This window comes from Sturnus vulgaris, chromosome 15, assembly GCF_052056855.1.
Source record: "Sturnus vulgaris isolate bStuVul1 chromosome 15, bStuVul1.hap1, whole genome shotgun sequence".
NCBI lineage: Eukaryota > Metazoa > Chordata > Aves > Passeriformes > Sturnidae > Sturnus > Sturnus vulgaris.
This window is the reverse complement of record NC_142257.1, coordinates 520158-533817: the sequence shown is the minus strand read 5'-3', so window position 1 is coordinate 533817 and position 13660 is coordinate 520158. Positions and strand designations below refer to the sequence as shown.

Genomic DNA, 13660 nt, shown 5'->3' with positions numbered 1-13660 from the left:
GCTGAGAATAAGAAAGGATGTGAGGGTTAAACTGGATAAACTCAGCCACGCCCGGGGTGAGGGCTGGGCAGAGGGGCAGGCACAGCCCCCAGTGGGCACAGTGGCTTCCCAAACTGGACATCCCTGGAACAGGCCGGGGTGAGTGAGCCCTGAGAGTCCTCCAGCCCCAGGGCCACCATGCACAGAGAGCACACGGTGTCCCTGCAGACAAAACCATTTACAAAGCCAGAGGAATGTGTTCAGCATCCCAGGGTGGGCTTTCAAAAATGCCTCTGCCACAAGGCTTTAACTTCTTGTGAAGTTTTTTTTCTTGAATACCCTCAGAGCTTTCTGAAGTCACGTGGAGCTTGTGGACAGCCCTGCCACACTTCCCAGGGAACAGCAACGACAAATTACAAGAGACACCAGAACAAAGTGGGAGTTAATGGGGTTGACATCAGCTGGAAATAAATCTTTTTTTTTTTTTTTAAAGACAGTCACATGTATCACATACCTGCTCATTTCAAAGCTACAGGAATTAGAAATTCCACTCTGATCCTGCCATAGATGTGCATGCAGACATTTGCAGGTTCCACTGTCACAAGGACGATTCCGGCAGAGCCTGTGGGCACAGCAGGCACCCCCAGAGGAGAGGAGAGGCTTTGGGAAGGAGCACGCTGAGCAAACAGGAGGGAGTCGATGAGTTTTAAACTTCTGTGCAAGCATCTGCAGCTGGACAGGAGAGCAGAGCAGAGCTGAGCCTCCCCTGCTGTGGCTGCACAGAAAATTCATTGCAGCAATGATTTGTGCTCTGGCCAGAGCCCAGCCCTGGGTGTGGACAAGGCAGGGGACACCTGCAGCTGCTGCTCCACACGCCTTCAGGAGCCCCAGAAATCTTTCCCAAACCCCTGTCACCCCTAGCAAAGCATTCTAAAGGCCACCAAAAAAAAAAAAATTCTGAGGGTCTGGCACAGGGGCTCGGCTGCCCAGTGCCCAGCACGCCCCAGGCTGGGGGCTCCCAGTTCCCTCCCAGTCCTCCCAGTTCACAGACTCGTCACTTGCAGGGCACACCCCGTGTCCATGTCAGTGAGTTTGCAGTGCTGAGTTTCTTTTCTAAGTCAAGTTCTTTTTCCCAGTAGGTGTTGGGTTAGGGTTGGATTAACAGCCTGATCTGGGGAATGGAAGAATCACAGCTTTAAACAAGCAAACAAAAAATAAAGAAAACAAAGGCCAGGGCAGAATCAGCTGCAGAACTGGGGCAGTGTCCTGGCCTAGGCAGGAGTGGGGGCTCTGCAGGGCACAGCAGCTGGGCTGTCCCCACCCAGGGCCCCCAGCCCAGGACTGCCCAGACCCTGCAGCTCAGCTCACCCTTGCACAGGAGCCAGTTTGGGACAGGAACCCACGGGACCAGGGGAAAGGCTTGGACTTCTCAACTGCAGCTCCTCTAAGTCTTAAAAAAAGCCTTTTGAGGAAATGTGATCCCTTTAAACAAGACAAACCACAGCAAAACATTAAGGTTTTACAACTTGACTAAATTACCTTCCTTACAATTTCAGGAATTACATTCTGGCACATTGCAAGTCTCCAGTAAGTAATCCCCAAATGCAAACCTGACGAGACAAGAGAATCAGAAGGGAAGAGTCACAGCAGCATATATTACCATTTTTTAAATAAAAACAAAGAATTGGGAGACTTTATAGCACAGCAAATGTACAAGCAGAAACGCTGGCAAATTACAGAGCACTTGGGGAAGGCTTTTTTTTTGTTTTTTTAAGCATAACTCAGTGCTGCTGCTGCTGCTTTGCCTGTGGGCATCAGGAGGCATCACCTGCACCCAGCAGTGCCAGCCAGGCCCTGACACAGCCCAGGGGACAAGCACTGCACTGGCAGCCACCCCTGGGCCCTGCAGCAGTGCCAGGCTGTGGACAGGAGCCCTCCCGCAGCCCCAGCACACAGACTGAGCTTTAGTTTAATCCTGCCCCCACCCAGCTGCTGTTCTCACCCTGTGCACGGGATTTCCAGAGCAGTCCTGCCTCATCACACACTTTTTTTCCTATTGAGTTGGACTCCGTGACAAGGACAAAACTATCTATTAGGAAACAAATTACAGTTATTTAGTACTTCTAAAAAACGGCTGGCTTTTAGAATCACTTTGCCTTTTAATATTTAATGACCCAGATGAAGAACAGAACGCTCCTGGAGGAGCAGCCAGCTGGCAGGCAGCCCAGGGCTCAGAATTCTCTGGGATCCTGGAGCACCTTCTCCCACAGCTGCGTTTGGTGGGGTCTGGGAGACAGAACTCCACTGGGTCTGGTTCCTGAGCTGGAGCAAACACACCGTGGGGATGTCGTGAAGCAGAGGGCACAGGGGTGGTTTTGGGGATGAGCACAGGGGTGTTTTGGGGGATGAGCACAGGGGTGTTTTTGGGGATGAGCACAGGGGTGGTTTTGGGGATGAGCAGCTCCCTGCAGCTGCAGAGAAGGGCAGTGCTGGTGTGTGACCCCTCCCTGGGCACCCTCAGACAGCACAAACCCGGCACAAAAACCACCCCTGAACCAAAAGGCATCTCGAAATGTATGACAAAGAATGTAGGGGCTAAAACTCCGGGGATTAAATCATATAAAAAATATAATGCCTGAGAGTTGCTGCTTGACCCAAAATGAGTATTTGATTGCAGGAGTGTGGGAGGAGTGTGGGCTGTTCCCCCCAAGCCCTAAGCACTCGTTTCCCACGTGGTTCCACAACTGTTAATGCATCCCAGAATTGTGCAGGCTGCTGTAGGGCACTCTCCTGTGTGAGGAAAGCGTGCACAAAGCAGGACTCCTGAGGATGAGCACTCTGCCAGCAGTGAGACACAGGAGGGACCTGACTCCCTATGGCAAAAGGAATCAGCATTGACCTGGATGACAAACTGCATTGTAAAGCACAAGATAATTCAGTGATCTCAAATAACACCAGAACCTTACTGTGACTTCCATACTAATGCAAATGCCAGGCTAAAGAAATACTGCCATCAGCCTGGCAGGAAAGAAAACAGAAGCTTTAGGAGAGGCAGGGAAATTGCATTTTAAGGCTAACACAGTTACATCGTGCAGTTATGATGTGCAATCACAGGTGCTCCAAAACTCCGATATAACAAAATTCTGATGTAAAAGGAATCCTGTGTTCTAAGCTAAAAAGGTTGAGAACTCCAGAAGAAAACTGTTCAATAAACCGAGCTCTACTGTTTTTTCTTGCTGCAGAATACAAGTTGATTTAAAAGGCACAAGGGTTTCAAGGCCTGTTCTATACCAAGACTGGAGGTTTGTGCAGCACGTGCTGCTTTGCAATGGCAGCAGCACATTGTGGATGTACCCTGCACCCTGCGGGGCCCAGTCCTGTCAGACAAGGAGCCATTTACAGAAACGTTCCCTGGACAGCAGCCTGTGTCAGCCAGGCTTGAAACAGGCTCCATTTGCTACAGCTCACGGAGAAAGAAACAGCAGCACAGCTCTACAAGCAGGTGTCATCACTGCGAGAGGGGAGGAGCCCCAGCCCTCTGCACACCGCTGTCCCCGTGTCCCTCTGTCCCCTCTATCTCCGTGTCCCCCCGTCCCTCTGTCCCTCTATCCCTCTATCCCTCTGCCCCCACTGTCCCTCTATCCCCGTGTCCCCCCGATCTCTCTGTCCCCGTGTCCCCTCTGTCCCCCTCGTCTCACTATCCCCACTGTCCCCTTCGTCTCTCTGTCCCCTCTGTCTCTCTGTCCCCGTGTCCCCTCGTCCCTCCCGTCCCCTCTGTCCCCGCTCGGTTCCCGGCACCTCCCGGCCAGCAGCGCCACCGTGTGGCCGCCCCGCAGCACCGCACAGGGACCCCGGGAGGGACACACAGACACCCGGGACACACAGACACCCGGGACACACAGACAGACCGGGACACACAGAGACAGCCCGGGACAGCCCTGGACAGACAGACAGACCGGGACAGACAGACAGAGAAAGCCCGGGACACACAGACACCCCAGGAGAGGGAGAGACACCCCTGCTCAGGTACCCCCCGGCTCAGGTATCTCCTATTCAGGTACCCCCTCCCTCGGCCGCCTCAGTCCCCCCCGCCCCGCTCTCCATCCCTCGGGATGCCAAACCTTGGGACACAAGGACAGGATCCTGACAGAGCGTGCACGCTTCTCCTAAAGTCCTTAAAGAGCTCCTGTAATAAATTTATTTCCAGAGTGATTTGCTTATTTCAAAGAATTTTCTCCTCCATCACACGGAGTCAGCCTAAAGCAACCACAAAGCTGACATTGCCTGTAACCCACCCACAGATCTGAATTATTTTTCCCACCCCACTGTTGGCTTTGAGCGTTTCCAGAAACCCTCAGCACCTCAGCATGGGGGTCCCAGTGGTTCCAGGGCCAATCCTCACATTGCTCCACCCAGAACCAGCAATTCCCCACTTACAAAACCCAGCAAATAAAACAAGAATTTCTGTGCTCTCCCTCATCATCCAGCCAATGCATCGTTTTCCACTAAGCAGGACTGCTTGCATTGGGCATTATTGCAGATCCTGGGAATTCAGACCCCACGTACCTTTGTTGGCTGTGCCATCATCTCCAGCAGCAGCAGGAACCAGAAGTTGTTGGGAGTCACTGGGGCTGCACAGAGTTCTGCAGCAGAGGCATCACTGCAGCTCACACACAACAGTTTGTGTAAAATCAAAAGATTTCAAAGCAATCGAGGGCTGGGTTTACATGCAAATCAAATGTAGCCCACATAAATCAAAACGACAGCCTCAAAGACTTGCAAAAATAATAATGTCTAAATTTATAAATATTCCAATTCTTTCCTTTTTAACTGCAAGGAAATAAGGCAGTGATATTGCAAATTCAGCTAAAGCTTTCCAGATTCCTCCACTTGTTTTCTGCTTTGGAAGGGTGTTGGCTGTGAGTAAATGTAAACTAAAAACCCACTGCACAGATTAGTCACTGTGATAAAGATTGATAAGTACAGAAGCCTCTCACATACAGATGTGCATATTTCAAATACAGATCAGTTCATCGCACTTGAACGAAATGTTCTGTTCCCAGGTCATGGACTCACTTTAAAACAACCCCTGCAATCACCCAAAAAACCCAAACCCCACAACGGCTCTTTCCACTCTCCAAGGGACCTCTGTGCTCCGTCCTCACGGACAAGTTGGAGCTGAAACACAAAATCTGAGGCCACACATGGATTTCTGTGGGCCAGGAGATGTCTTGGCACTCAGAGCCTTGAGGAGCCCCAAGAGCTTCGGCTCTGGTCTCTGAGACCTGTCTGGTCACAGCTCCCCACCCTGTTCTGCAGCCAAACAACATTCCAGGGCTCCACCTGCAGAGTCCCAGCAGGGAGAGCCAGGGCATTTATTAGGAGCTCTGGGAATCTCCTCTGCAGTGCTGCTCTGTTCTGGGCTCCAGCCATGCAGAACACTCTGCAACCACGTCCAAACCAGGATTATTTCACCTCCCAGTTCTGCTCTCCTGGCGCTGCTCAGCTCCAGGGACCCTCCCTGCTTCCCATGGATGTGTAACACAGGAAACAATTCCATTTCCAGCTGATTTGGCTCAAACCCTTCACAACAAAGAGCCCAGACTCTGCTTCTCCTTTCCCCTTGAGCTGCCAAACACTCCAGAAAGTCAGCAGGAGGGGGCCCTGACTCCTCTTTTCCAAGTTTGCTCCACGTTTTCCCAGGCGTTTCGGAGCACATCCATGGGCTCACCATGGAGTGGCAGCCAACAACAGCGAGTGAGAGAGGCTGCCCGAGCCTTCCCGACAGCTCTGCACTCCCGCAGCAGGGCAGCACACGAAATGCTTGCTTTCTTGCTCTTGGGTTTGTTTTCTACTTTAGATGCCTTTTTGCGTGCTCCTGTTCTAAGGCAAGCCGAGAACAGCTGTAGAGAGTTAACAAGAGAAATAGACTGCAAACTAAAAATCTTTGCCTGTATTTACTGTTCAGAGTGCTGGCAGTTGTGAGATTTGAGTTTTGCCTTTGTAAAAGAATGCCACACACAGGAAGTTTGGGGTTTGGTACAGAGCTCACCAGCACTCCAGGGGTCTGCTTCTATTATTGAGCCATTAAACACCAGAGAAAACATAGGTGATCAATTAAACCAAAGCCTTGCCACCACATATTTTAGAGGTTCCTGTATTTCATCCACCACTCTCATCAGACACTTCAGCTGACCCCACTGAGATCACATGCAGAAGCCTGGTGAGTTCAGCAAATCCAGTGCCACCTTCTCAGCAAACTGGAAAAACTTGTTATTTTTTGGCAGAAGCCCAACACATCATCTTCCACTCCTACCCTGACCCACAAAGTAATCCAGCTGGTAAAGATCTGCCAGGTTTTGGTAGGAGGTTAGCCAGGGATGGCAGCAGGAGCCAGGCTGCACCGTGCAGGGCACTGTGACAATGCCAGCCCTGGGCACTGTGACACTCTGGTGGGCAGAGCCGTGGCCAGAGCCAGGTTTGTGCTCAGTTTGTGCCCTGCACCCTGTGCCAGCAGTGGGGAGGGATGGGGGCTCTGAATGCAGCAGAAATAAAACCAGAAACGTGACAAGGAGCCCATTGCAGTCAGCTCAGCAGGAAAGCTCAAACTTCTGCCATGTGAAATAAGAGCATTTATTGGGTAAATCCAGCAGGCATATCGCCAAAAATAAAAGGAGCCCGTTGGGAGGCAATCCCTGCTCGGCTCAGTGCGGGACAGTGGGAGCTGTGGGGCAGGACTGAGCAGGGCAGAGCTCGGCTCCTGCTGCGGGCACACCCTGGGACAGCTCCACACCATGGGAACAGCTGACACAGCCAGGAGGAGTGACACTGCCTGACAAACATTACCATCACCAAAGAACAATAAATATTGATTTTATAAGTGCATATTTGAGTCTGGTTTTGTTGTAAACACTATCAGGCAATTTTGCCTGGTTACTTTTTTCTTATCTTTCTTACCTTAAGCCAGCAAAGTCTCCATCGAGCCCGACAAACTGAGATCAGTCAGGTTGTATTTGAGGGAAGGGGTCTGCCTGGCAGCAATTTCTGATTTGGGAAGTCTCACCTGCCCTCAGTGATACCCCAAGGACAACATATTTTCACACTGTGGATACTGATCTGATGAATGAAGCTGATCAAGTATCTCCTGTAGATTGATGCACTTTTAAGAAAAGAAACCCTCAGCACCCACAGCACAATTCCAGCAGAAGACACGTGGAAGTGCAGGAGCTAGAACAGCATTATTTTGAATAATTTCAGTATTGCAGAGAAACCGTGTAACCTACCACAGGAAAAGAGAAGCTCGGCTGTAAATTATCGTGCCTGGGCTTGCAGCCTCCAGCTCCCCAGGGTGTCAGAGGGAGCACGGGAGTTAAGGCTGCACTGACATCACCCCTGAATGTAAAAGAGTAGTAAGTTAATGCTTTAGAGAAAAAATACCATTTCGTCTGTTTGCCCCAGGCTCTCACAGCCCCTGTGCTCTGGCAGCCTGCAAGGATCCCCATCATTGCTTCACGTCACTAATTGCAGTTTAGCTGCTGCAGATGTCAGCACGGGATTAGTGTGGAGCAAGAGCAGCACACGGGGCCACAGTTTGGGCCAAGCTCCGGCTCGGGGACATTTACAGAGCTGCTTTTCCTCTGGGTCAGGGACAGGCTCACCCTGCGGAGCCCTGGGCAGGGCCAGAGCGACACAGCGACATTGGAACAGAGCGCCTTTCCCTCCGGTAAACAGCGCTCACTGCCGGCACCGCTGAACGCCCCAGCTGTCCCCAGTGTCCCCAGACACCCCCAGCTGTCCCCAGGGACCGCTGAACACCCCCAGCTGTCCCCAGTGTCCCCGCTGTCCCCAGGGAGGTTGAACACCTCCAGCTGTTCCCAGGGAAGGATGAACACCCCCAGTGTCCCCAGCGTCCCCAGCTGTCCCCAGTGTCCCCAGGGAGGTTGAACACGCCCAGTGTCCCCAGTGAATGATGAACACCCCCAGCTGTCCCCAGGGAGGTTGAACACCCCCAGCTGTCCCCAGAGTCCCCAGCGAAGGATGAACACCCCCAGTGTCCCCAGCTGTCCCCAGTGTCCCCAGGGAGGTTGAACACCCCCAGTGTCCCCAGCTGTCCCCAGGGAGGTTGAACACCCCCAGTGTCCCCAGCTGTCTCCAGTGTCCCCAGCTGTCCCCAGTGTCCCCCCGCGCTCAGGCGGCGCACACCCGGCACGGCTGCCGCCCGCTCTGGTCGCACGCCGGGCAGCGCAGGGCCCGGTAGGATTCCCGGAATCTGTCGGCCAGCATGGAGAACTTGCTTCCATGGCACAGCGAGCAGGGAGCACAGCCTGAGCCTCGGCACTGGGAGCAGCCGTGTGCAGCGCTGCCCTCCTGCAACACACAGCGGGGAAAATCCCGTCAGAGACATAGCACAGCCAGGAACATTCCAGAAAGATGGAAACTCTGCCATCACGGGTGCTCCCGACACACCGCTGTGCCTGTGACAACCAGCTCTCCACAGCCAGGACCTCGACCAAAGGGCTCCCACGTGCTTGGGGACAATTTGTGGCTACTGCTAGAAAATGAGAAGTTCGTGTGACTGGGAATAAAACACCCAATACTCCAAAACTCCTTCTGCTCTGCACAGCTCCACCCATCCTCCTGTCATTTCTTACCACACCATTCCCACTCTGCAGCCTCAGGATTGAGCCACACTTCATTTCTCCAGGGATTGTCCATCATCCTCTCCCCCCAAATCCCTGATCACCCCCCTGCACACCTTTGAGCTGATCCCTGATCCCCACCCTGCACACCTTTGAGCTGTCCCCTCACCACCCTGCACACCTTCTTTGAGCTGTCCTTTGTGCCTGCCTCTCTCAAACCCCACCTCGAAATTCCTGGGAGCAGAAGGACCGAGGTGACCCGTGCTCAGTACAGACCAGACTCAGCCCCACGAAACTGTACCAGCTCCACATGACAGCATCAGGGTTTGTGGGATCAAATCATGGTCAGACTAATTGAGATTCTGACCAACAAAGACTCCCCCGTGAGAAAGCACATGTAAGGCACAACCTTATTTCAGCTGATACTAAAATTTTAGCCCGAAGCAGTCTCAGCCACAGAGCAGCTGTGTTTAGCCTTGTCAGGCTGGAGGAACTCTTATCCCTGCTCTTATCCCACTGGGAGGGGTGACAAGGGATGGAGCCCAGCCCAGCCCTGGCAATGCCAGCCATGTCCAGGGGAAGAGATCAGTGGGAGACAGGAGCTGTCCCCAGAGCACGATCAGCACAGGGCTGGTCCTTGTCTGCTTTTTACCGAACCTACTCGGGAGCCAGGTGCACAGATGGATGGGGCTTGGGTCTGCCCAGGGCTAGGGGGAGAAAGCTCTCTCCATTTTCTCTCACCTGTATGTGCTGGTTGCAAATGACTTTATTCTCCACGTCTGTTTTACATCCACCACTAAAGCGTTCTCTCCTGTCCCGGTACACGAATGTCCAGTCATTCATCCCCTCAGTCTGGATGATTCTCCTCATCAGCTCCTTCTGGTCCATCGGGGCACGGATGATTTTCAGGTTATTGGTGTAGATGATGATCTTGCCAAAATCTACAACTGGGGAAGTCTGAAGAAGGAAGTTGGCAGTGTGTCACCACTATAAGTTCACTCTGCAAACACTGATGGTCCCTGTGCTTCCAGAAGAGCCTCCCCTCCACCACACCAGCTCCCCTGACCACCCCCAGAGCATCCAGCAAATCGGTGGAGGTACAGCCCTGATGGGTGAATTTGTATTTTTTTTCTAGTGATTCTAAAGCTAAGCTGGGTGAAACATTTCCCTCTGACCTGGTCCCTCCTCCCTGGTGTCGTATGGAGTTGCTGTGCCTATTGTTTTACACACTCCTCATATTTCACTCCAGGTATCTGTGTCAAGAAGCCATGCAAAAGGAGATGTTCCCCTAAAAAATGCCCTGAGTCACATCAGCTGAGGTGCCCTGAGGTGTTTGGTGCTGTCCTGGCACTGGGGGGGCAGGCAGGTGAGCCCAGGTCCTGCCCACCTGCAGGAGTGAGAGCCTGCAGAGTGTTACAGACACGGTGTCTGCAAGCTCCAGTGCACGCTGCTGCAGCACAGGCTGGGACTGGGAACTGTGGTTGCTCCAGTATCTGTGCCTGGGGAGGCTGGGGACAGCAGAGTTACCCAGGAATGCAAAACAAATGAACGGGCTGGATAAGATCACAGCAGTGCCCTGCCTTCGGGCAGGAGAGATTCCTCGTGGTCTGATGTTTTCAGGCAAACTCCGTGTCCAGTGTGCCAGCAGGTCAAATATCAGCCAGCTGGGCTTCCCACACACAGCTCTGATGAGCACCAGGAACTCACAGACTTTCAGCGTGCTCAAATCAAGGCCATGGAAAGTATTTACACATATTGTGCATGTACTGCCTCGCTATTAGGGCTAAAGAGGCACTTCTCTATCAGTAGCACTAATTATATGTTAAGAAAATAGCCAGTGAAACTAAGCTGGGATTGTCAAAGTAGGCAAAGAGGAATTCTGGCTGCCAGAGGCTGCAGACACCGGGTGCCCTGATGGCAGCACTGCCTTCCTGCCAGCTGAAATCACACAACTTTAATATTTAAAATATATCTAATTAACTTAATATCCTCCTTACATTTGACTGATCTGGATGCAGCAGGATTCCCATGGACAGATATCAATATGTATGGAAATGTTCTCTTTTACTCTACCCAATGGGCAGAGACAGATCAGCACTGGGAGAAGCTGGAGCACAGCTGGAGCACAGCTGGCAGGTGCTGTTCCCTGCTGCCTGCACTGCTGCAGACCCTGAGGATCCTGCCTCGTGTGGCACATCCAGCATACAGAATTCCTGGGATAACGGCTGGAGAGTCACAACCACCCTCTTTTGTCAGTCCTGGCCTGACAAAACAGTTTTATCTGGGTGAGGCTGCAGTGTGAGACCTCTGTGCCCACACTGCTCCCAGCAGGATTTAACCCAAAGCTGGTCCCCAGCCATGGCCAGCACCCACCCTGCAGTGTGACACTGCTGTCCCCACGCTCTTGGAGCAGGATTTAGCCCAAAGCTGGTCCCCAGACAGGGCACACCGTGGCCAGCACTCACCCTGCAGTGGCTGGCTCCAGGCTGGCAGTCGCTGGCCAGGGGCACAGTCCCTGCGAGCCCGTGGCTCGGATGCTCTCGGAGGATGCTGATCCTCTGTGCAGTCAGGGCTGTGGGCCAGTAGAAGCTGTTCTGTGGCCCCTCCCTGGGCTCGGGGGGCTCTTCTGGCTCGAAGCTGTGGCGCAGGAATCTCCTGGAGCTCTCCTTGGCCGGGGGCTCCAGCTCCTGCCCATCCTCGTACACCTGCTTGAGCAGCCGCCCGCTGCCGGCTGAGGAGATCCTGAACCTCACCCTGCGGGGCCGGCCCGGCTGCCGGGGCTCCTCCATGCTCGGGATGCGAGCTGCAGGGCTGGGCAGCTCCGGGACAAACCCGCAGCCTCCCCCGCCACACCATCCATAATTCAAGGTTTCTATAGTTCCTCTCATCTTACAGCAAAACTGACACCGCTGGATTAAATATTGATAGAGAGTCACAAAGACAAAATATCACTGGGAGGGAAGTCAAAAGCGAGTTGGTGAGTGGGGGCCAGGCTGGGCAGCACAGGAACAGAGGAGTTAATCTGGAAGGAGAGGATTATATAGGAAACTCTACCCTTGTTTCTGCCACATGCTAAGAACTACCCAAATACATCATCCCAGTAGCTTCTCATAATTTTCTGACAAGGTAAAAAGTTAAAAAGACAAATTCAGGGGAAAAGCAACCCAGCCTCACAAATTGCAAATGTGGATAATTCCTCTCCCATTCTCACACTGAAACCCTGAGAGCACAAAGCTCAGTTTCACTTTAATCTAACGTGTTCCTCCACAGGTTGTGAGATCTAATTAAGATATTCTCTCGTTAGTGCTCAATTCCTATTTAATTCTTGATGCCTTTTAGGGCCTTTTGGACCATTCTGGGTTTGGATTTCATTTTCAGGAGACATCACCTCATGCAGCCTCAGCTGAGGGACTTCATTTCCCCAGCACTGCCAAAGCTCCATCCCAGGACAGCCCATCCCCAGAGATCCCACCCATCACCCCAGAGCTGGCCCCTCACGCCCTTGTCTCTGGCACTGAGGGTCTGGCTCCTGTGCCCATCCCCAGCTCGAGCTCCTCTGACCTTTTGAGGGGTAAAATAAAGAATGTGTGATACAAAACACATCTACAGGTAACTGCTGTCTGGGCTTTAAACATCTCCCAACGCCCCCTCGAATCACACAGGTCTCCAACAGGAGTTAAAAACCTCTTCTTTTTTTTTTTTTGAGTTCCAAGATTTTAGTAGATATCCACATTGCACATCAAGTGGGACTCTGCCTTGGCAGGATGTAGGCAGAGAGCTTCATTTAACTTCTTTCAGTTCAGACCCAGCACTGAAAAGCTTAATGATCTCAATAGGTTAATTCACTGTGTCTTGTAGAAATGTGTTAATGAAATCCTGGGATGACAGTTTAGAAGCTGCCTGCTCATAACTCCACTGCACAGACCTTCCACCAGCCAAGCAGTTTCTGTCGTGACAGACACTGCTCTGAGGGTCCCTGGGGCTGCTGGAAGCCCCATCATAAGGACGTGTAAAAATTATTTATTGTGCCAAGAGAGCAAGCCTGGACAGGCCTGGGCATTCACACAGCCCTGGAGCCGCCCTTGGCATCCCCAGCACGGCAGGGCTGGTGCCAGGCTCCATCCCCTCTCACTCCACATGGAAACTGATCTGCATGAATCACTCTGGGGATGCTGCACTCACCCTTCCTTCCCTGGGAGCCCCACCGAACGAGGGCTCAGAACTGCTGCTTTTCCAAGGCTCCAGTGGCCAAAATCTGACACAAATGTCAGTGTGAGACACCTCACACCATCCAGCACAAATATCAGTGTGAGACACCTCACACCATCCAGCACAAATATCAGTGTGAGATACATCATCCATCACAAATCAGTGTGAGACACCTCACACCATCCGACACAAATATCAGTGTGGGATAGCTCAACTGGAGCTCATTTTCTTTTGGTCAAGGGAACAATCAGCCAGGAAAGGAAGCTCAAGGCAGCAGTGAGGGAGCAGAGCATGAGCAGCACTGCGAGCCCAGCCAAGCAGTGCTGGCTGTGCAGTCACTCACAGGGGCTGGCACAGCTCAGAGCCACAGCCCAGCCTGTGCAGGACCCGGCCTGGCCCAGCTCAGCCCCTGGCCCTGCAGCCACACACTCCCTGTGTCACCCCAGGGCCGGGACACAGAGGCAGCTGCTCATCCCACAGCCTGCACGAGCCTTGCCAAAAATACAGCAAAAATAACTTCGCATTAACAGTGAAATCATTTAGCTGCACGACCTAGATCATCACAGCACTATATTTGACTTCACTCTGTTCCTCTGCATCTCAATGACATCTGTATTTCAGGCGTGGGGTCTCTCCTGCCCAGCACCCTTGCACCAGGGCTGCATTGGAGCTGCACTGGAGCTGCTGCAGCAAAGCTGGGGCTGCACAAAGCAGGGCTGGGAGAAGAGCCACAGTGAGCTGGACTTCGGAGGAGTTCCCAGCTGCAAGCTTTGCTGGACAATACTTGTTTGTGCTGTGCCTCCTTGGAGCAAGCTCTGCTGCCCCCGGAGCCC

The 13660-nt window shown here is 52.7% G+C and overlaps 1 protein-coding gene and 1 long non-coding RNA gene across 2 annotated transcripts; both read right to left on the bottom strand.

The window, feature by feature from the left end:
- Positions 1 to 489: 489 nt before the first annotated feature.
- LOC148221940 (uncharacterized) lies at positions 490 to 4646 on the bottom strand. Its single transcript, XR_015807088.1, has 4 exons — positions 4546 to 4646; positions 4101 to 4165; positions 1519 to 1589; positions 490 to 711 (listed from the first exon to the last, which is right to left on the bottom strand). It is a non-coding gene; the product is annotated as an uncharacterized LOC148221940 (long non-coding RNA).
- Positions 4647 to 8166: 3520 nt separating this feature from the next.
- Positions 8167 to 11407, bottom strand: GRXCR2 (glutaredoxin and cysteine rich domain containing 2). Its single transcript, XM_014888292.2, has 3 exons — positions 11084 to 11407; positions 9360 to 9575; positions 8167 to 8346 (listed from the first exon to the last, which is right to left on the bottom strand). The coding sequence occupies exons 1-3, from the start codon at positions 11405 to 11407 to the stop codon at positions 8167 to 8169; spliced, it is 720 nt and encodes a 239-aa protein (XP_014743778.2).
- Positions 11408 to 13660: the final 2253 nt, after the last annotated feature.